Genomic DNA, 21634 nt, shown 5'->3' with positions numbered 1-21634 from the left:
TACAACTGCCGTGGAAGTGGAAGCTACCTTGTTGGCATTAGGCCTGTTAATCTGCCCGAGGTTACTTCGGAGCAATATATTTTGCGCAAACTCTCTAAGCCTCAGTCTGTTTTAACTCTATATATGAAGTTGCTTGGTAGCAGCCCTGATTAGATTCCAAATGTTCACTTTTGTCGTGAATAACAGCTGCCAGGGGTGAGGAAAAGCAACTATGTGGTTGGAAATGGCCGCTCCTCTTTTGTTGTGTGGAGCTCCCAATATGTCCTCCTCTACTCTGTTAGAAAATGGCGGCAGAGCACAGAAGCGAAAACAACAATCCAAGCTCCACGACACAAGCGTGTCTTCACCGCGTGATTTCAGTCCTTACGTGGTCTTTATTTACCCCGCAACGGCTCGGACATTTTTTGTGTTGTTCAAGTAAATGTTTAGATTAGGGTTTATCCCAATAGAAAACATGGTGTCATTGGAACGGCACAAATTGAGCCTCATTCCCACACTGTGTATGGTAGTTGTAGAATATATACCATTTACTCCTGTTAATAGTATGAGTTGGCATATAAAATTCACTGAGTCATTGGGAGCCAGAGGCATTTATTTATTTGTTAATTGGTTAAAAATGATTAGATGGTGTGCTTGTTGATTGTAAGGAAGACTAATGCTGACCACTAAATTGATAAATTATAAAAAATCATATTGATAAGGTGTTGTAACATAGTTACAAGAGGGAAAGATCCACAGCTAATGAGCATTAATATGCAGTCAATGGAAGTGGGGTTAGAAAAAAAAAGGATAGTACATTTTTCTATCCATGTAGACCCATATTTTGAGTGAGGGACACTAAAGCTTAGCCAGCTGTGTGTTTACCTCTAAATAATTTTCACTCTTAGACCAAGGTTATGGAGATGTAATATTTCATTACTGTGTTTTTTGTCTCGGCATTTGATCCACCAGTTATTTCATTGTTTGCAGCATAAAGTTAAATTTATGACTCATTACTTTTTAATATTTTGCATCAAGGTGACCGGAGATGCATATAACTACATCAGTACAGCAGTTTTTACATTGGTCATTATTATCATGGTTCAGTTTGTGTGCGTGATTTATAACCTCATATTTTTTTTACCTATTCTGTTAAATCAACAGAAGAAATCTATTTATCCCAACAACTATAAATAACATGTTGGGGATTTGAGTTATAAGTGGGTCATCATTAACAGTGGTGCATATTTGTGAAAATCTGAAATAAGCCATTTTGGCGCCTCATGCGTATCATGTAGTCTAGGAAAATAGTCATGTTACTAAGTGACTTTGTTTTCTCAAAGTCCTATAAACCCTTTTGATTTATCTGAAAGATGGAAACTACGGACTTTGCATTCTTCTTTGTGTACTGCGTACCTCACCTGTGTACTAATCGCCCAACTAAAACTTGATCTCAACCTGTTAAGCAGGTTTCATGGCATTCTCAGTAGTGTCTCACAATATCTTGTCTCTGGGAATAACACAGTTCTGAATAACATCTGAAAGCAGTGGAGAAGAGAAACTATCAAATTGATTACTCTAGGGTTGTTTGACATTATGTTTTCCCCCTTGTATGTCCAATTCACCATCATGAATGCGTCAGAAAAACAAAACAGCAGAAAGCAGAAGATCATATACTGGCAACAGATTTTAAATGGATATGGCGCTGTCTGTCAACTGCAAGACTTAATTCTGTTAACCCAATACATGTAGAATGACTGATAGTGAAGTTCAGTCAAGTTACTTGGGCATATTTAATTTTGTACACTTGTAGCATTGTCACATTAAACAGTTTCCTGTTCCTCTGAACTTAGACTGTCTATCACATTATGTGTTAAGCTCCACTGAAAGCGATTTGCTCGGTTAGTTGTTAGCTCACTTAGCCGATGACGCTGCAGGGCAGCAATAAATTGTCGTACTTCCTTGTACAAGATGTGTACAGATTTCCCTGTCACTTCAACTTTCCAGTGTCACTACTTTAAGGCTTCCCGCTGTGGTGCTTATGACATGAATAAGGGAAACATGAACAGAAGTTGATTTGCAGAAAAAGAGGACATTTACAATGGGATAATGGCAGACTGCAGTGTTAAGAACATGAAATTAAGAGATTGCCCAGCCATGTTTATTGAGACAAACAAAATAGATCTTGAGTCTGTCGATATGCAAGAACTGTATAGTAAAAGTAGTTTAATACACAGGCAAAGGCATGAACATGCAAAGCCACCTGCAACACCACCCTAGCCCCCTTATTGAGACGGCAGGTAATGCTAACGTCCTCAGTCAGCCTGCAGTGGTAAATGCTGTAACTAAAGCGAAGCTTCCTTTCTTGTTCCAGAGGGCTGCCAGTATAATGAAGTAATGAAGGATAATGAAGGACCTCCGCATGTACAGCATGGGCAGAAATGTAGCTTTTAGCCAAATGCTATAAACCTGAAACCAAAGTATGAAATACCAAACAGAAAATATTTCCCAGAAAATGGCAATTCCAGCTCTTCAATAATGAGATGAGAGGAAAGATGGAGGATGCACTCCAGTCTGCATATATAATCGTGCTAACCTGCGGTGGATGGACTTCATGGGCCACAGAGTCTTGCGTGACAGTCACTTCTCACTTTATTGATAACAAGTGGGAAATGCACTCCTACGTGCTGCAAACCAGCGTGATGCACAATGGTGCAAATCACTGCTCAGAGACGTGTACTCACCTCTGAGAATGCAGATCAGTTGCTGTTCCTGAAGAAGACCATGCATATTTAAGGATGAATTAAAATGTCCTCAGGTATAAATAATACACTTCAAAGCACTGAAATGTTCTCAGGTTTAGGTAAAGCAAGCTGATAAAAGTTCCAGGTCTACATTTAACTTTTTAAAGCATGACAAACTTGTTTTTGTCTGTATCGGAACAGATAAACCGCTATAGGTCTACAAGGTTTACATACACAAGTTGGTTATTTTTGCAAAGCACCAAAATTAATAATTTTTTTTGTGACTTTTATGAAGAATTGTGTATTTTATTTTTTACCTTAATTTGTCTTCAAAGTTCTGTATAGTTCTGTAGTTTTTTTTGTAAACTTAATCTACAGGCTGAAAAACTTGTTCTACTGCAGAACTGTTCTAACAGTTTGGACTTTTTTCAGTTTCTGTGATGGCACATATGGACAATTACAAGTCATAGTCGGTGTATTTGTGAAAGAGGCACTATGCCAAGATTTGCTGCAGTTATTGATGAGTATTTCATTTGTCAAATTTTGTAAACCATGATGAGAGAAATGCTGCACAATACCAGGCATTTTGTATTCTTCAGTTAGATGTATATTATGATGTATTGTTTTATGATTGTCTTGCAGTATTTCAATTATCACAGAATTGATGTATCATGATAGAACTGGTATAGTGGGCCATGTATCGCATATTGTATCCTGATTCCCACATCAAATATTTACTGATGCACATGCTCATAATATCACAGTTTGCATACGTCTAATTTTAGTAACAAATGTAACTGAAATCCTTGCTCTTTCGAGCCCTAGTGTTTCTTTTCCTTCCCTGTTCTATATCTGGCACGGCCATATATACAATAGCCCGATCCACACTGCCCTTTCAGAACAGAAATCATGCACCGATACTTCACCTGGCTGTCTATGTGAAAGCTTCATATGCCAAGAGGAGGGACAGTTTCGCTGAGGCTCTGATGTGGGATCAGAGCTGCAGCAGAGGCGAGACGCCGTCTGTGTGAAAGGAAAAGCCAGAGGCGCGGGGGTGCACAGTCGGATGGTGTTCACAGTCTAGCTAAACAGATCCTTCACTCAACCAAAAAATGGAGAAATGTCCCAAATGCAACGTTACAGGACCAAACAGTAATGTGATAACTAGTATGAGGAAAGAAAAAAAACGCTGCATCCATACATGGAAAAGTGTCTGTCAGCCTGTCTGATTCCTTTCTGGCAGCAGACACAGGAAGCTCACAAAGTTGAATGGTGGTGATTCGGAGCAAAAAACCTAAGCTCACCATGTGTTGTCATCCACTATTGTTTTTGTAGTTACTGTCTCTTGCAACTTGTATTTAAAAGAAATCACAGGGACTGTAAGCCCTCCTGACTGAGACCTCAGTGAACTTCCCTCCGGGAAGCAGCATCCACTGAGACAGTCAGTCACGACCGCTGTTTTTTGATGGTGATGATGTAATTTATAATTTTGAGCAAAAACGCGCGTGGCAGGGTCATGATCTCAAACACAACACATTATTAAACATGTCCATATGATTATAAACGGTTGGCAGATAAATGTTTAGATAACAACAGGTGGAAACTGGGGGAAATGCTTTTTAAGAAAACAAACAAAAAAGTACCCCATGGTTGTGGGAGTTCTAAGGCACAGTGACTTTGTTTGAAATCTAAATTTCTGAATACATACACCTTCTTGACAAATGGTATACTGCTTTATCAGATATCTGCTGTCAAGGATAATAGCTGTTTCCACTAAGCAGCCCGGATCAGGTTCAGTTCATTACACTATAGCGTTATTTTTGCCTTTCCATTGCTAAAAGTTGTGGTGCATGAACCATGATCCTGCTCATTATCTTCTCCCTAAAATGTTTTTGAAAATATACATTAGTGTTTAGTTTTAACTATAATAAGATATTGTTTGTTAACAGTCAGAGGCATTACTTTGCTTTTTCAAAATGGAGTCTGAGCTAAAACCAAGCACCACCCAAATCACCCCATGTCACCCATTAGTGTGAGTGTTAATTGGTCTAGGGCGACACACTGTATTCTGCATGTTGTAGTTTGTGGTAGTTTTCTGTTTTCACGGGTCATGTAGTAACCAATTTCAAAAAGTGAATTGTGCACTGGGTTGTGAAACTACGACCACTATGACTAATGTGGCACTGTTAAAAACATTTACTTAAGAACAAAATCTAAACAGTTGAAATTTGGTGAGCACATTGGCCCACATAACACATTTTGGAACTAATCTGTGTTAAAACACTTTCAAAAGCAAATTGGCAAACATGTAATGCAAGCAGGGACTATTCATTGAGACTTGGTACTTGCAACAGCAACATCTTGTTGGAGCCTGTCAAACCTGCTAATCCTGCTGCCCCTCCTCCACTCTGACTACAACCTGGCCTACCTTTATACAGTCACCACCTTTCATTATCTGTCTTTTCCCCATTCTTTCACTGTTTTCTCCACGCTGACTCAACTCTTTTGGTACAGTTCAAGAAACAAGGCCCCAGCGGTGAAATACAATGTGAACGGTTTAAAAGAACTTGGGCCTCGAGTGTTATAGAACTTGTAACTTATAGAACTTGAAACAAAAAGTGTTTTAGTTTGTGTATGAGTGAGGTTCCAGTTTTCCACATTGCATCAGCTTTTAATCTTTACAAAGATTTAAAATGTAAGATATTTACTATGTTTGAACACTTATTCTCTGTTCACCAAGCAATATTGATATTTATAAAACCTTGCATACGCCCAGAAGTTTACAATAACTTTTGGAAAGAGACCGTTCTCACTAGCAAAGATGTCAAGTAGTTTTTAGGTGATTTTTTTTGTGTTCTCAAAGCTAATGCTCTTTGGACAATGGGAACATCAGTCATATGCTCAAACTTAAGCACACTCAACAATATTTTGATATTTTGTTATCCATCTACAGGCATGTATTTTTTCAAATTAATCAGTTGATTTGAATTGTTTTAGTAATTGCCATGCTCCAGTTTGCATTACAGTCTGTACAGTAAACAATTTCTTCTACAACGTAAAACACTGAGGCAGTGTGATTTTCATTTAGGGCTATGTCAAATGATTAAAATAAATGCGTTATGCATTTGTTTCATATTGCATTTCAACATAGTAAAGTCGTCAGTGTTTGGCACTCATTATACTGGAGCAAAAGATTGAAAATAATGCCCTCCTTTCTATTCATTAAATTAACAACAAATTTTCAAAAGAAGATTCACACCCCTATCAAGTAATTAAGTACATATAAGGTGTGACAAGCCAGTTTTTCTAAAATCGTCTGAAAATTCAAATGTTCCGGGTGGTGGAGGTGACCTGAAAAGCAGGTATTGAGGGCAAAGCCACAAGCATTGCTGTAACTCTGCTAATGAACACTCATTCACCCTGCCAACTCAGGAAAACTACACTGCTCAAAAACGAGTGGGAACGCCTTACTCACGCATCAGTTCTTGATGAAAGAATTATTCAAGTTGAAAACCTTCACTGATGTATGATGTATAATTTGTTGAGAACAAAATTATGTTAGAAAGTTCAATGGAACACTAAAATCACCAACTCTTTGAGAGTTGGACTGAAAATTACACATGAAATCAAAGTAAAAAATAAATCACAGATTGATCCAACTTGCAGAAATTTTATCATGGCAACTCGTTATGTGACTCAGTAGTGTGTAAGGCCCTCACAGTCCTGTATGCATTTCAGACAACGTCTGGGCATGTTCGTGATGAGTCAGTGGATTGTCTCATGGGGGATAAGTGAGCTCCTGGTCTGTGGTGATTCATAACATCCCATAGGTGCTCACTTCGATTAAGGTCAGGGGAATGAGAGGGTCAGTCACACCAATGCCTTAGTCATCCAGGAACTGCCTGTAAACTTGGGCTACATGGGGCCTGGCATTGTCCTAAACCAGGAGGAACCCAGGGCCCACTGCATCTGTGTGTGGTCTGACAATCGCTTTGAGGATTTCACCTGGGTACCTGACAGGATTTACGTCCCACCACTGGATATGGATAAGGCGTCATCACTTTGCGTGGCGGAATTCAGGGTCTTCACCCAGATCTTATGTTGAGATCAAAGCCAAGTTGAGATGATAAAAACCTGCATCCACTGCAGAGTCAGTTGACCCTGTGTAAATGCTGAGTGTACAGATTCCCACTGCAAACAAAAGCTCAATGTTAACAGGTTAAAGTTTGATTTTTGACCAGTGGAAAGGGGGTATCTGTCTCTTTCTTTCTCTCTCACAACCCAGTCGGTCTAGGCAGATAGTCGTCCACCACCGAGTCCGGTTCTGCTGGATCTTTATTTTTCCTCACCTCTGACACAGATACATAATTACAAACCCTAAATTTTATTTGTGTGTGTAATTTGCCTACTGTATTTTGTCAGACTTGTGTATCTGTAACAACGACCCTGGCAACACAAATCCCTTTATGTTATGTCAGTCCTTTCCAAAGGAAGCCAGAGCAGTGTCAGATCAGAGTTCAGCCTTTTGAACTGGGTTCAGATAACTTGCTGTGATTTAATCTTTTTTTTTTTTTTTTTCACCAGGTGGTATGGCCAAGAAAAGGACTACAATGTCCTAGTCATGGACCTGCTTGGACCCAGTCTGGAGGATCTGTTCAACTTCTGCTCTCGCCGTTTCACGATGAAGACAGTCCTTATGCTGGCAGACCAGGTAGCTAACACTCACACGCCCACGTTTTTTATAAAATCTTCTGAAGCAGACAACTTTAAATACAAGGAATGGGGTGGTGCTGCTTTCACCAAGCCTGCTCTTGTCTTGGGGGCAAGTATGATCTCTGCTTGGGATTTCTGTGGCTACTTGAGATCCCTCCCACAGTACAAGACATGCAAGTCTGGTGAATATGCTTTTTCAACCAGGCATTTTGACTTGTCAAAGGAGAATAGCAACATCCCTGCCACACATGTATTAAGACATGCATAAATATTCTATACTGTGTCTGATGTGGTTTTTGCAGAAAAAAGCAAACCACACTAAAATCCTTGAAACTAAGAATATATGGATATGCAAATATTCTATATTTGACTAATTAAAATGGCTGGATACAAGATGGCTTAAGCCCTGTACATGTACATGGATATTGCATTAAGTAAAGCTTTTTAGAAGTACTTTAGTCTTCCATACACATATAAACAGCATTTCAGGTCACTGAATGCTGAGCTTTTGGGGACTTTCAGTGTTTATAAATAGAGATTTTGTGATATTGGAGTATTTGAATTTGTACAATGATCGAATTGTTAATTAAATCAAGTGATAGTTTATCACTCTACTTTTCAGTTTAAATACAACTCTATCCTTTCATTATAGATTTGCAAGCATTTTAATCACTTGCATTATTGTGTACTTAGACCAGTAAGGATACCTTCCTTCAATGATGAATGCCATTTTTTGTTTTGAGAATGCTAAATAATTGATGTCAGACAGGGTAAAAGATAAAACATGGTTGTGTTTTCATCAAATCACAACTTTTCCTTTTAATCTGCCTCAATTTAGTCAAATCCCTTGATCATTTTAGATCAGTTTTTAATTTCACATGCATTTTTATTACCTTCATTTTAAACGGTTACATTTTTTTACTTTCACCCATAGTATTAATCTGTATCTGCCTCTATAAAGTTGTTATTGCACACATTGCCTATGAGTTTGTCTGACCATACTAGTTAGTTTGAGTCAGGTTGACATTAGAAATGACAAATTGGGGCACAGGGAGGGTTTGAGAGGTGTCAAAAGATGACTCATTTGCACAATGCATAGTGAGGGGGGTCATGAAACTTCAGGCAAAGTGCACATTCAGATACCTGGGGACACCCCAACAGTATTAAAAAAAAAAAAAAAAGAAGCCAGGAATAGCACTACATGAAAAGTAAAAAAAAAAATCACAAGAAATTAACAAGGTTACACAATGTCATTTGAGCCATTCTGCAATGATGTACATGAGATTTTCTTTTTTTTAATGATTATGTTAAGTTTTAATGAGGAATTGCACCTAATTTAGATTTGTTGTTGTCCGCCATTTTGATCGGTCATTACCAAACTTTAGGAATCCACTGGGATATGACCCTTTCCCATACACACTAAAGTTAATACAAATCCGTGCATTCGGTTATCAGCCTTCAGCTTCCTGCATTGCTGGTGCCCCCTAGTGGTTTGTGCCAATCAACTTCTGCATAAGGGTCCCAGCCACCAGTGGGCATGGAGGAGTTATTAAGAGAATATAAAAAGGATACAGAATTTAGTATCACAGAATTTAGGATACGCTGAATTTGGGAAAATTCTGTGATCACAGAATTTGGGAAAATTCTGTCTACTCAACCGAAGTACTTTTGTGTTGTCCCGTTAAACTGCAGTACACTGTTTCATGTTCCCTTGAACAGAAATTCTCCGTCCTGATTTGTTTTTTTAGCTCAGTTTTGTGGGGTAGGGTTAACTGCTCATTGACTGCAAACAGTCAAGTCAGCTGATGATTTCAAAATGGATATGCAGTGCAGTTTAATCACAGCCGCATATTTGCATGATCCTGCCAAAAAAACAATTTGCAACTGAAGGGAGAGATGGACTACTACCACGGATTCTTTCAAAAACTTCATATTTTCTTACAGTTCTCACAGTGAATGGCGAGAATGCCTTTATAACCAGTACTGCCACAGCACTGTGGAGAGAGAGATAAATATGATAACAGCATGAGAAGGCACACTAATAGTCTGTTAAGTTTATCATTGTGATAGTGTATTAGACCTAAGTATATTTTCTGTTGTCCCTAACTCAAGGCCTTCTGGTATGCCATTACATTTTAGTGGTACATTGCGAATCTACTTTGAATGAATAATGGCCAGTATCGATTGTTGGCAAATCAATTGAAGCAACTTAGTTAGACTGTACAATTTTTGAAGATTTTCAACTAAATTTATATCTTCTCTTCAATTAATTAGATAAACCTGTCTTTTTTCTGCAATGACGCATAAAAATTACTCTCTTTGAAAAAGGCATTATTCTACATCTGAATTTATGTCAACTAATCTGTCCCCCCCCACCTTTCTAGATAGATTTGAACGTTTGCCAATTTGATTAAACACATTTCAATACATCAGTCATTTTCTGAAATATTTAACTGTGTCTTCTTTCTCATCTTCAGATGATCAGCAGAATTGAATATGTACACACAAAGAACTTCATCCACAGAGATATTAAACCAGACAACTTTCTCATGGGCATCGGCCGTCACTGTAATAAGGTAAGACCAGTCCAGGACTTCTAAATACAGCAGGTCTACATTATTGAAGGTCTATATAGAGCTGCTGGAAAACAACAATCCCAAAGGGTGCTATTTTTTGCTAACCCGGCAGTAGCCATGTAACTTCATAGTCCTAATGCCTATCTGATTTACTGATTTAGTCAACATTTTTATAGTATGACTCACTATCACTGCTGTTTTAGAAGAAATACTTTGTAATTGGCAATTGGTCGGCATAATGTTTTTGTAAGCCATCAAACAAACCGTCAAACTGTCTGTGACTGACGGCAACCTGTATGACAAAGTATCTACAACTCTTTCGGGAGTTCTGAAAACTTAAGTGTTAAATGATGAAGTGTTACTTTCATTGTGTGCAATCTATGAGAGACGTTTTTTAAGTGTCCACAGTTACATAACATTACAAAGTCATGCTAATTTAACCTTTGGGTCGTTTTATGCCAAATCACCCAGAATACAGAACTTTTTCCCAAAGCTTTTCAAGGATAGTCTTGAAACTTTTATGGGAAAGTGTTACACATACTATTTACAAAAAACCTCAAAGATAATATTTTACTGTATCGTCTCATGATTCTTTTCAAAATAGCTAATTTTAATTTTTTCTTGGCTATAATATCACATTGTATATTTTCATTGGGTTCAGAAGTTTCTTAGGTTACAGCTTGCAATGATTTGGTTAGTTGCATACTAGATGATGTGGCCTTGTTCCCTGTGCAGTTTTGCAGTAGCGAAGGTGTTAGTGGATTTTTATTTATTATTTTGCAAATTACCAAATTGCATCCTAAAGTAAATATGCGGTATGATGAGCAAGTCTTTTTGACTGCAGGGGTGAAAATCTTGTTAATTAATTAATTCCTGAGACACCAAAAGTAGTTCTGTAACTCTGTTAATAAACACCCCATTACCCTGCCTGCCTTGTGTTTACAGTGATTAACTGTGGAGTCAAATTATATTTTTCACAGGATTGGGGGTGATGTCCCCCTGGGACTTGTGGTTATGGGTTTTGAACTATCACCAACTTCTTGACTGTTAGATCACCTGGGTGTGGCTAGCTAGTTGCTAGCGATGCTGAACCTTTTCATTCATAAGTGTCCTTTTCTAGAATTAACTTGCATCACTGCAGTGGTGTATTATCAAACAGGGTTAATTGACTTGATTTTAATGACCTTTTCAATGACAAAACAACTTGGTTTATGATGATCTTTAATGAATACTTATTTAGAATAATCGTCCATTTCTGATGGAATCTGATGATTTACTTTGATTAACAGCTGTTGTGTATCACAGTGCCCCTTGCACACACTATGGCCAGCCTTCAGGATAAGGAAAACAGTAGTTGCATTTATTTATATCAACGTGGATCTTCCAGCTTTCACAGAGCTGTGTTACCCCGTGTATTACTGTGAAATGACTGAATGGCTGTGACATTACTGTGAGAAACCCGTTTTTATCCCTTCTACGAGAAGGATAATCAAGGATTTGTGTTCATTATTGCTTGCTTCAATGTAATCATTTACCCGATGCTGGCTTGTATAATTGTTGAGCTGCCATATTCAGGTAAGCGCAAAGTTCCTTGTTTATATGCTTAATACTTAACTTGTGTGATTAAATTGATCTGGATCTGAAGTGTCAGTAGCGAGAAAAATACAACTTCAGTTTCTAAGATGCAAGATGGAGTCCTCCATTTCATAGCTTTACTGACAGTGTTTGAAAGCGCAAAATAATATAACATTAGATTTTAAAGTTATAAGAGGGCACCCTCTCTGCTCTGTTGATATGCTCCTATTGCAGGCCTGTAAATTGACTTGGATACGAAGCATCCATTGTGCCAAACCATAAAGGCCTACTGTTGTAGATAGAACACAACCCTTTTCTCATCTCCTGTCTTTCCATATCCTCCTCCTCCTCTTCTCCTTTACTCGTCTCTCCTTTCCTCTCTTCTTCTCCCATTAAAAAAAAAAAACATAAATAATTCAGATGCGGCCGTCATTTTTCAGCAGCCGAGGCTTGTGGCTGTTAGATGCATAGAGGGGAAACACTGCTGTGTCAGGATGGAATATTAATCTTGGTTCCATAGCTTAATACTAAGAATGCACTGACATGGATATTCTTGGCTGATATTGTTGTTTTGATGTAGCAATTTGGCTGAAAACCTGGACAATAGTGAATTATTTTTGTTTTGTTTTTAAGTTCTATATTCTCCCTTTTGTGTAAAGGAAAAAAGAAATCAACTTTACAAAAGAATAACTGATCTGTTTACAGTCATTCAGTCTTTCTTTACACTATCTGTAAATGAGCACAAATTCGACCATACAAATATATGAAACCAACCATATATATATATATATATATATATATATATATATATATATATATATATATATATATATATATATATATATATATATATATATATATATATATATATATATATATATATATATATATATATATATATATATATATATATATATATTAGTCTTTTAACAAACAAAATTGGTCATGGGAAAGATCCCATGACCAATTTTGTTTGTTAAAAGACGTTGGCCTGCTTTACCTACAGCTGAATACTCAGGGAGGAGTATTTCATTACATATCCCACTAAAACATTACAAAACAAATTAATGTAATTACATGAAAATGTACACACATTTAGAAAAGTAATAAAATTTAATGACACCATCCAGATGTTAATGCTTTGCCATTATGATCCATTTTCCTCTAGAATTGCCTCAGACAACATTGTCATGCTCCCTTGCTTTGTGTCCTCACGCTCTGTGTGTGATCAGCCCTCTGTCAAGTAGCTGCAGGCCTAACCTTTAGTTGTGCGCAATGTTTAACATACTAATCAAAGTAGGTTGCCATGCTGAACTTGAGCTTGTTGTTTGTTTACAGCCTCAAATAATGCGGTCTTGCCTGTGTTAATTCCATGGTCTGTGTGACCCTCTGCTTTAAAGAAGTCCAGGTGATATGTGAAAAAATGGTTATCTTTTTAATAAAAGCCAAAACTTGGTACAGCTGTACAGTTCAGAGCCTTGATAATTTTTCAGTATGAAGCCACCACAAAAATGACACATTTTCTGACACAGTAAATGTGATCTCTACCCACATGTTTGGTAGTCAGGGATGCATTGTTCAGGGGAAGAGGCTATGGTGATTTCAGTCACATTGTGACAGAGAAACTAGAAACCATCTTGAGATGGGAACACACCAGCTACCATGCTCATTAACATGTTGACACATGAGTCATAACCTTTTTATTGCATGAGTACTCAGTAATCATGGGTCAGACCACACCCATCTTCAAAATGTCTTCAAACTTCATTTTGATGGGCACACAGATAGTCGAGTGGACATAGCCAGCAGACCCTTGTTCGAATCCCAGCTAGAGGACCTTTGCTGCATGTCACACCCCCCTCTCACCGAGTTTCTCAGATACTGTTATTTCCTTGTCATGTCACTGAATTCACCATTTACTGTTCACATGAACAACTTATAATGTATATGTTATTGTTGTAATCACTTCCTATCAGATCAAATGGGGGAGGTGCCACCTCTGTTATCATGTTTGGTTCAGAAGATATTCTGCTAAAGTGTCTGAATATCTGAAAAGGTTTTTGGGCCCTAAACTGTCTGACGAAGTTTCATGAAAAGGTGAACAATCTCATCACATTTCAACTGGACTTAATAATTTCCTTCTCAAAATGTACCTGAGTATAACCAGAATTAGATTAAGATACAAATAAATGAATAGAATTAAATAGTGAAAACAATGTATATAATCATTAAGCAGTTGGATGTGAGCGAGATCATGGAGCCCTGCTGTATTGGTCCAAGCCTAATTAAGACATCTGGCTGAGTGGATGATGTCAGAAATTGCTTCTGATCATTTTGAAATTGAGAAATGATGTGTGTATAGCCAGGGATCTAAGATTATTATTTTGTCCGGATACTAATTACAAGCTGACAGCATGTCGTATCCACCAACCAATCCATTATAAGCTGTGTCTTGCACATTTTCTAGAGAGAGAGAGAGAGAGAGAGAGATCCTAATGACAGTAATAGGATAGACAAAGACATTAATAGATTGACAATCAAATAACTGATGAAATATATTGATTGAATAAATAATAACTTGGAGGCCCACCCACTAGCACCAGCATTTGGGCTAACACTAGGCTGAAAACTCCAGTCCAAGATGATTTGGGGAATTAATCTTAAACCAATACTGTACAATATATAGTGCAGTTTTTTTCATATATGCTATACTTGGGCCGCCTATCTAGGTATACAGTCATGGTCAAAAGTTTACATTCACTTGAACATGTATGTCATGAAGGTTTTCCGTTCCACTGACTTCTACAGCACTCAGTTTTCTGTGATGGAATGAGTGGAACACATTCATCAGGCTTGATTCAATAATGAAATTATTCTAGGTCATCTAACCATGACTCTATCTCCCGTCCAAGTCCAAATTCCAACCTTTTCTTTCCATTCAAGATAAGCCAATGATGAGTTGACCTTCATGGTCAAAGTTTGCAACATCACAGGTGCACAGGTGGTGCAGGTCCACGCAGTTATGCACACATGTACTTTTGGGCAACTTTTGAAAACAAAGCAAATCTTCCCTGATTATCGCGCCACCAGGCAAGTTCGAGTGGGTTTCCGTCTATGGGCCCCTCCTGCATGTAGCGTGAGTTCGATATTGGCTGAAGCTCTCTTAGATGGAGCTGCGGAGGTGACTTAAGCCGATCTCCAAAAGTTTTTTTTGCTGCTTTGGGTGCGCCCTGCTTGTGCCATGAACCTTCCCTCTCTGTTTATTTTGTCTCCCCTGTGTCCACCTCTTTCCCCCTGAATGTTGGGTCCCGCTAGCAGCCAAAACGGACACCTGGTCTGTACTTCTCCAGAACATTGCACATCTTTTGCTTAATGTCCAAAGTTAATTGTTTCAAAACAACTTCAGTCAGGTAGTCCTGGACAGGTCCAGCTGATGATTCAGTAACATAGTTCCCATTAGACAGCACATTCACAGACATTCTTCACACAGATTTAGTTCAGCCAATGCCCTGCCCGCTTTAAATTAGATGTCGATGTCGCCGTTCATCCAGAACTCTTTTAATAGCAAGGGTTTTCTCCCACACTCTCCACCATTTTCTGATTGATGCCCTATCTCATAGCGCAGCCCTGTATTGGCAGTTTAATTGAGCTGAAATTGGGCTACATCTGTTAAGTCATTTAAAAAAATGATACGGGCTAAATTTTTTATTACTTCTCGTTTCAGTATATTTCTATTAATGAAAACATTTAAATCATCTCACAAGCAACGACTGCAATGCCATGTTAACTGTCATTAAGTGTTCGTAAACCCATGTTGATGAATTTGAATGCAGGCTGAAAAGTTTTATATTGGGTGTGACATCTATATATTTGGATCAGTAATACAACTTTGTCAATAGTTAGAGGTCTGCTTCTTCTTCTTCAGATTCCCCAAGATAGCTGCATGGTAGCTTGATAGGTGAATCCTTGAATTTGTTGTTTCCTCATTTCATTGTGATGGCAAAGATTTTGATTTTGGCAAAGATTTTACATATTGCCTCATTGAAATTTGCTGGCGCTACTTTTTCAGTTGTCTGAAAGATGAAATGTTCCCGAAGCCATACAGTTTAGTCACCAGTGCAGTGCAAAGTGAGGTAAAACCAAGTCCAGTTTTGACCGTCGCTTGCCATCCTTCACATATACCCTCTTAGTATAGTGGTATTGGTATATATGGTCATTGAAAGGCTTTCATCATGAAATCAGCATTACTGGGAAATTGCACAAACGTGAGTTGAGTATTGATTTGCAACACGACTTGTTTGAGAGGGAGGCAGGTGTGTGGTACTGGTTAGCTGTTTTTGCAAGGAGTCAGTGCAGCCCACTTAGAGGCAAGGCAGGTTCGGCCCTGCCCTTCTCCAGGCCAGGTCCATCAAAAATTGGTGATGGAAAAGCAAATCGACATGACTCAGTTTGACTTGGCGCTGACAAAATGCTGGTGGGAAAAATGCTATGTGTATCTGCTGGCACCCAATGGGCTTAAAGGAGATTTAAAGTACAGATGGTGTGCTGATGATGTTCTAATGTTAATCACTTGAATTGTCAGTGGTTTTAGATATTGTGGCTGATTGTGATTTGTGCTTTACTCACTGGTGTTTTAGTGACCTGGCTGTATGTGAAGCCTCAGTAGCTTTTTTATTGCAAACTAGAACTTACATTTCTAAGTTACAAGATGGAGGCCTCTTTTTATATGCTCTAATAATAAAGTGTTAGTTCCTAACGTTATGAGATGGAGACCTCTCCATTTTTATTTTTGTTTATTGGCAAGTGTGTTAATTGACATGGCTTGCCTATTTAGGAGAGTTTTTCAATACCTTCAAAACCTTTTTTTGTGTGAAACAAAGTAATGTAATTGAATGTAAAGAAAAAAAAGTTTTGTGGCCATTTAAAACATGTGGTTAAGCACAGATTATGTGGTTATGTGAGGGGTAAGCAGATCCAGTCGTGAGCTTCTTTAACTGCTTGGTTGGGCCTCCGATTATATGAAACATGCTTTCATATTTACAATGTAACATTTGGATGATGACCAATGAGAGCCATCTCAGAGCAGCTGACTGCTGCAAAGCAACATTAAATACTTAAGCACTTGAGACTGATGGACTGATGGTTGCATTCTACTTTTAAGAGAAACTTAAAACTCACCACTAGTTCTCTCTGAAGAATGGAAAAAACTTCTTCTATAACTGACTGCGTTAAACAGGCAGGTGATTTTTGTCTGATATTGTACATGGGATTGATATGAGACAATTAACCCTAACCCATCTGAATCAAAATATTATTGAGACAGACTTTTGGTATTTTTTCCACCAACTGTTATGGCTGCAAAAAGTCAAACCAAGCTGCGCTTATTTGCCTTTCCATCTCCATTTCTAGCATACAGAGTTGAGCGATGGACACAGAGCCGCTTTGATCGCTGACATCAGTTAAAGGCACACCCTCTAGCAGTTAGCGCAGTTGGGATGGAAAATGCCATTTGTACTATTGGCCAGTATCACATCATTGACAAAGATTTAACAAACTGGTCATAGAACTGGTGATTTACACCTCTTTCCTAATGTGCACCTCATCTGTCTCATTTCCAGTTTCAGCAGATGGCCTCCCATGTGTTGTGCATCAGGTGCTCTTCACGCATGTTTAACAGCCTGATCTTTATGGCAAACCTAATATCTGAGATACAGAACTTTATGTTGCCAAAGTAGGACCGAAGTGTCTTGTCCAAGTACACTTGCACATGCAGCTTGAGCAGGATCGAATTACCAACTTTCCAATTGGTGGACAATTGTTTGACCTCCACAGTTGCCCTGCCCCAAGATTTGGTAGAAGTAAAGAACTTGGTTTGACATGACATCAAATTATTTATAACCCCCAGGGATGGATTCACAAGTGTCCTCCTGAAATGAATATTACAATATTGATATATTTCATCAATTTGTATTATTGTCAGTTGATTAATTTTTGTTTTCTACTCTATTTAATTGATTTATGATCCATCTTGTCCTGTATCAATACCACAAAAATATTCCAAAAAAAATATCAAAATCTTATCTCCCACATTTGCTTCAGCTTTTAGGAAGGAGGGAATATCCAAAATGATCAGATAAAGGCCCCACATGCTGTACATTTCCTTAAGTTATACAATTCTGCCTTCATTGTAATGATAGTTGTGGTGGTTGGTTGGGGGATGGTGTAACGCAGTACTGTAGTCTTGCTAAAGAACTGATTCTGCATGCTGGACATTGATGCTGGTTCTCTAGCTAGCCATGCAATAAAAAATATGCAATTTTGTCATTTGTTTATATCCAGTCATGTATGTATTATCAAGTCGCCTGAAAATTGAAATGGAAATTAAAATGGAATAGTCTGTTCCCGACAATTTGAGCCCTTGCAGACAGGCAACGTTTGGTTAAATTAAAACGTGGGATGCATGTTACACTGTACATTCTGCAGCCCAACAGGTGTGAGACACAGCCCAACCTCCACTGATATTTCCTGTTTATTGACTTTATGTGACAGCCTCTCTGCAACCAATTTCTAAACCCTGCCACTACAGTCTGGAATATTTGTTAGAAACATTTATTTATTGAAAGGAAATACTATGTGATGAAATTGTTTTAATTGACATCTTTGTCAGGATTATTTAATTCCAAAATCAATGTAAAGAGTGTTTTTTAAATGATGAATATGGCATATCTGTCTTTACAACTGTCTAGCTGAATGTATTGAATGAGTTCTTATTGAATATTTTGATTATTTCCTTTTCTTTTTCTTTTTTTGTACATACCCACAAGCCAATGTATACACAAAGTCTTAATGTTTGTCAAAGTATTTTGGCAACCACTTTGCAGTGTGTTCAGTTTAAACTGTTGAGAATTGACCCGAAACAACACAAAGCCTTTGGTCAGTAAGCTATTGTTTTTTCAATAGACTGATTGGTGGTGTCAGGGCCCCTAGCAGTGTTTTGAAATTAACTTTTTTGTCCACTTGCCACTACAGCTTGTGTATTCCAAAATCAACCAGCCACTAAGTTTTAAGATACATTTTAACCAGCCCCTATTTTAACTGACAGCTGTTGAGATGAAGAGAATACAACGTCTACAATGTTTAAGCAACATGCTATTTATTAAATGAATATTTAAGCTATTGTGGAAGAGTTATGCTCAACTCATGTCACTGCAGGAGACCAGAGAGGAACACATTTTATAAGTCTTTGTGTAAACAGTTTTTATTGAAACGGTTTTTACCAAGTGCGAGTCATTGGTGTATTGGATAGCATTAGTTCTGTTAACCCTGTTTCACAATGGTTTGCTTTAGTTGGGTATAACTTATCAAAACTGTGGTTTGGTCCAAACAGAGTAATTGGGATTAATGATTCAGCACAACTGCCTGTAATTCGACTGTCTGGCCACACTATAGTCAACATCTTTTATTATCTCAATTAAATGGTCCTATATCACACACATAAGCTATTTATCATTTTGGCTGGTAAAATGTATGCTTGATTAGTAGGTTTTTTCCATCTACCAGTTGACTTGGTCAGTGAGTCAAAAAGTTAGTCAGTGGGTCTCTTGCATTGTTTGGAAATGTGCTGTGTGTCATTATCCTGTTGTAGGATGAAACTGGCTCCAATAAAGCACCATCCACAGCATAGGGCAGAGTAATGCAAAACTAAGTTGTAACCTTTCTTATTCAACCCCACTAACCCCACTTCACTGCCACCAAAGCACCCCTAGGCCATCACAGTTGCTCCACTATGCTTGAAAGATGGCCTGTGGAACTCAAGTATCTTTTCATTTGTTCTGTATTTCACAAATGCTCCATCTGATCCAAAGATCTCAAACTTAAATGACTTTGTTCATAACACTTTTTCCCACTCTTCTTCTGTCCAATGTCTGCGCTCCTTTGCCTATCTTAATCTTTTCTTTTTATTGGCCAGGTTCAGATTTGGCTTTTTCTTTGCTACTCTGCCAAGAAGGCCAACACCCAGGAGTCGCCTCTTCACTGCCGACATTGAAAATGCTGTTTTACTGTACCATTTCATGAAGCTGCCAGTTAAAGGACCTATGAGGCGTGTGTTTTCTAAAACTAGAGGCTGATGTAATGATGAACTTGTCATCTTGTGAAGTTGTCCACCACAGCCTCCCACTTCTTTCTCTTCTCGTTAGAGCCAGTTTGTGCTGTGAAAGAAATGGGGCACATATTTAATGAGATCTTGAGTTTCTTGACAATTTCCCACATGGAAATGCCTTGATTTCTAACACCAAGAATAGATTGATGACCTTTCAGACGAAAGTCGATATTTTAATTTGAAAAAATAAGGAGTTATAGAAGAAACTTCCCTGACAATTTGACTTCTCAGCTTCGTTACTTAATATGTCCTTGCAGTGGCGCTCCTCGTGGTGGCATTTATCACATGGACAAGGAAAACTTAAAGTAGAGTTAACTGGCCGAACAACAGGAGGTTTACAGTAGGATAATGGCAGACAACAGTGTGAACAAAGTAAAAGATGTCTCAGCCACATGTTCTAGGACAAAGAAAATGGATAGACTACATTATATGCAAACTCTGTCTGGTAAAAGACTTCCTTACTTGTCCCAAATGGCTGCCAGTATTACCAAGTCAATCAGTGGCTTTAGTTGCGAGGACCTCCACTTGTATAGTGTGGCTGTAAATGAAGATTTTTGTCAAATGTTAAGAACAATTCTACCAAAGTATGAAATACTGAAAACAAAATATTTCACAGATAAAGCTATACCAGCTTTTAACGATGAGGTGAGAGGAAGGATGGGGTATGCACTTAAGTCTACAGCGATATTTGTGCTCTCCTGTGATGGCTATGGACTTCAGAGTCCCATATGACAATCATTGCCCATTTTATAGACAATGAGTGGCAAATGCACTCCTAGTTGCTCTAAACAAAGGCGCATACTGTACAAGACTCACACTGGTGCTAATCAACTCTCCGAGAAGTGTACTTACCTGCGCATGCTGATCAGTTGCTCTCCTTGACGAACATGCATATTTGATGATGAATTGAAATGTGCTCAGGTTTTCATGATACAATTTACTTCAAAGCACTGACATGTTCTCAGGTTTATGTAAAGCAAGCGGGTAAACCCTGAATTGTTCCAGCACGACAAACTTGTTTTTGTGTATATTTCATAATAACTATTAAAGCACCACAATGTATAAAGGATTTAGATTTACTCACTCTTCCCCCAAAACCTGAACATTGTTTGTTTCAGGTACTCCTCTGGCAAGTGATTGATTGATTTGCAAAACAGGTGTTAATACATTAGTTAGTAGCCCTTTTCATGCAAATTCCACATTAGTGATGCAACAAAGACTCGCTCCTACACCACCTTTATTTTTCCACACTGAACCAAGCAACTTTGGTGTCACTGTGTGGTACACATCACAACGTTGAGATCTTTGTTATCCACAAGAAATCTTAAAATGTCAAATTGTTTGTAATCATATTGATGCTGTTGTATCCATATCCGATGGATCGTGGATCTTGACCCACCATGCCCCGTGGAAAGTGACAAAGATATGTTTTTTGCCCGAAATTTACAAAACATAATCATTAGACAATAGCAGGCCCTGTCTGCCCCTCTCTCCAAGAGAGCAGTGTTTTTTTCCAAGGGAAATTTCGCCATAGACTCGATAGATATGGTCAATTGATAGGGTAATTTTATTTCCATTTCTACATAATAGGGCTGGGTGATGAATCGGTAAAATCAATTGATTCTAGTTTGTGGTTTAGGACGATTTAAAAAAAATAAATAAAATTGGTCCACTGCAAATTTTGTTTAAAGGCTGTTGCAAGTAAAGGTAGCGGACTGTCCCATTTATTTCAACATCTCGAACAGACGCCTGTATCACAGTGGAATATTTGTTGTTCACTACAAGATGGACAGGACCCGGCAGCCCACAAACACCAGCTATAAAACAGCCAGGATTAGTGGAATCATTTAATCATTGTGTCCTGTATGACAAGAAAGGATCCCGGT

The 21634-nt window shown here is 38.2% G+C and overlaps 1 protein-coding gene across 4 annotated transcripts in view; it reads left to right on the top strand.

Annotated features, from left to right (window-relative positions):
- The window catches only part of csnk1a1 (casein kinase 1, alpha 1), a 44649-nt gene that overhangs the window by 1255 nt on the left and 21760 nt on the right, over nt 1–21634 (top strand). For all 4 annotated transcript variants that reach the window (XM_037076269.1, XM_037076267.1, XM_037076270.1 and 1 more), the window contains exons 3-4: nt 7308–7434; nt 9914–10012. In XM_037076269.1, the coding sequence (XP_036932164.1) occupies nt 7308–7434; nt 9914–10012 (226 nt within the window). The remainder of the gene's footprint in view (nt 1–7307; nt 7435–9913; nt 10013–21634) is intronic.

This window comes from Acanthopagrus latus, chromosome 18 (genome assembly GCF_904848185.1).
Source record: "Acanthopagrus latus isolate v.2019 chromosome 18, fAcaLat1.1, whole genome shotgun sequence".
In the NCBI taxonomy this organism is placed as follows: domain Eukaryota; kingdom Metazoa; phylum Chordata; class Actinopteri; order Spariformes; family Sparidae; genus Acanthopagrus; species Acanthopagrus latus.
This window is presented reverse-complemented; position numbering and strand designations above follow the sequence as displayed.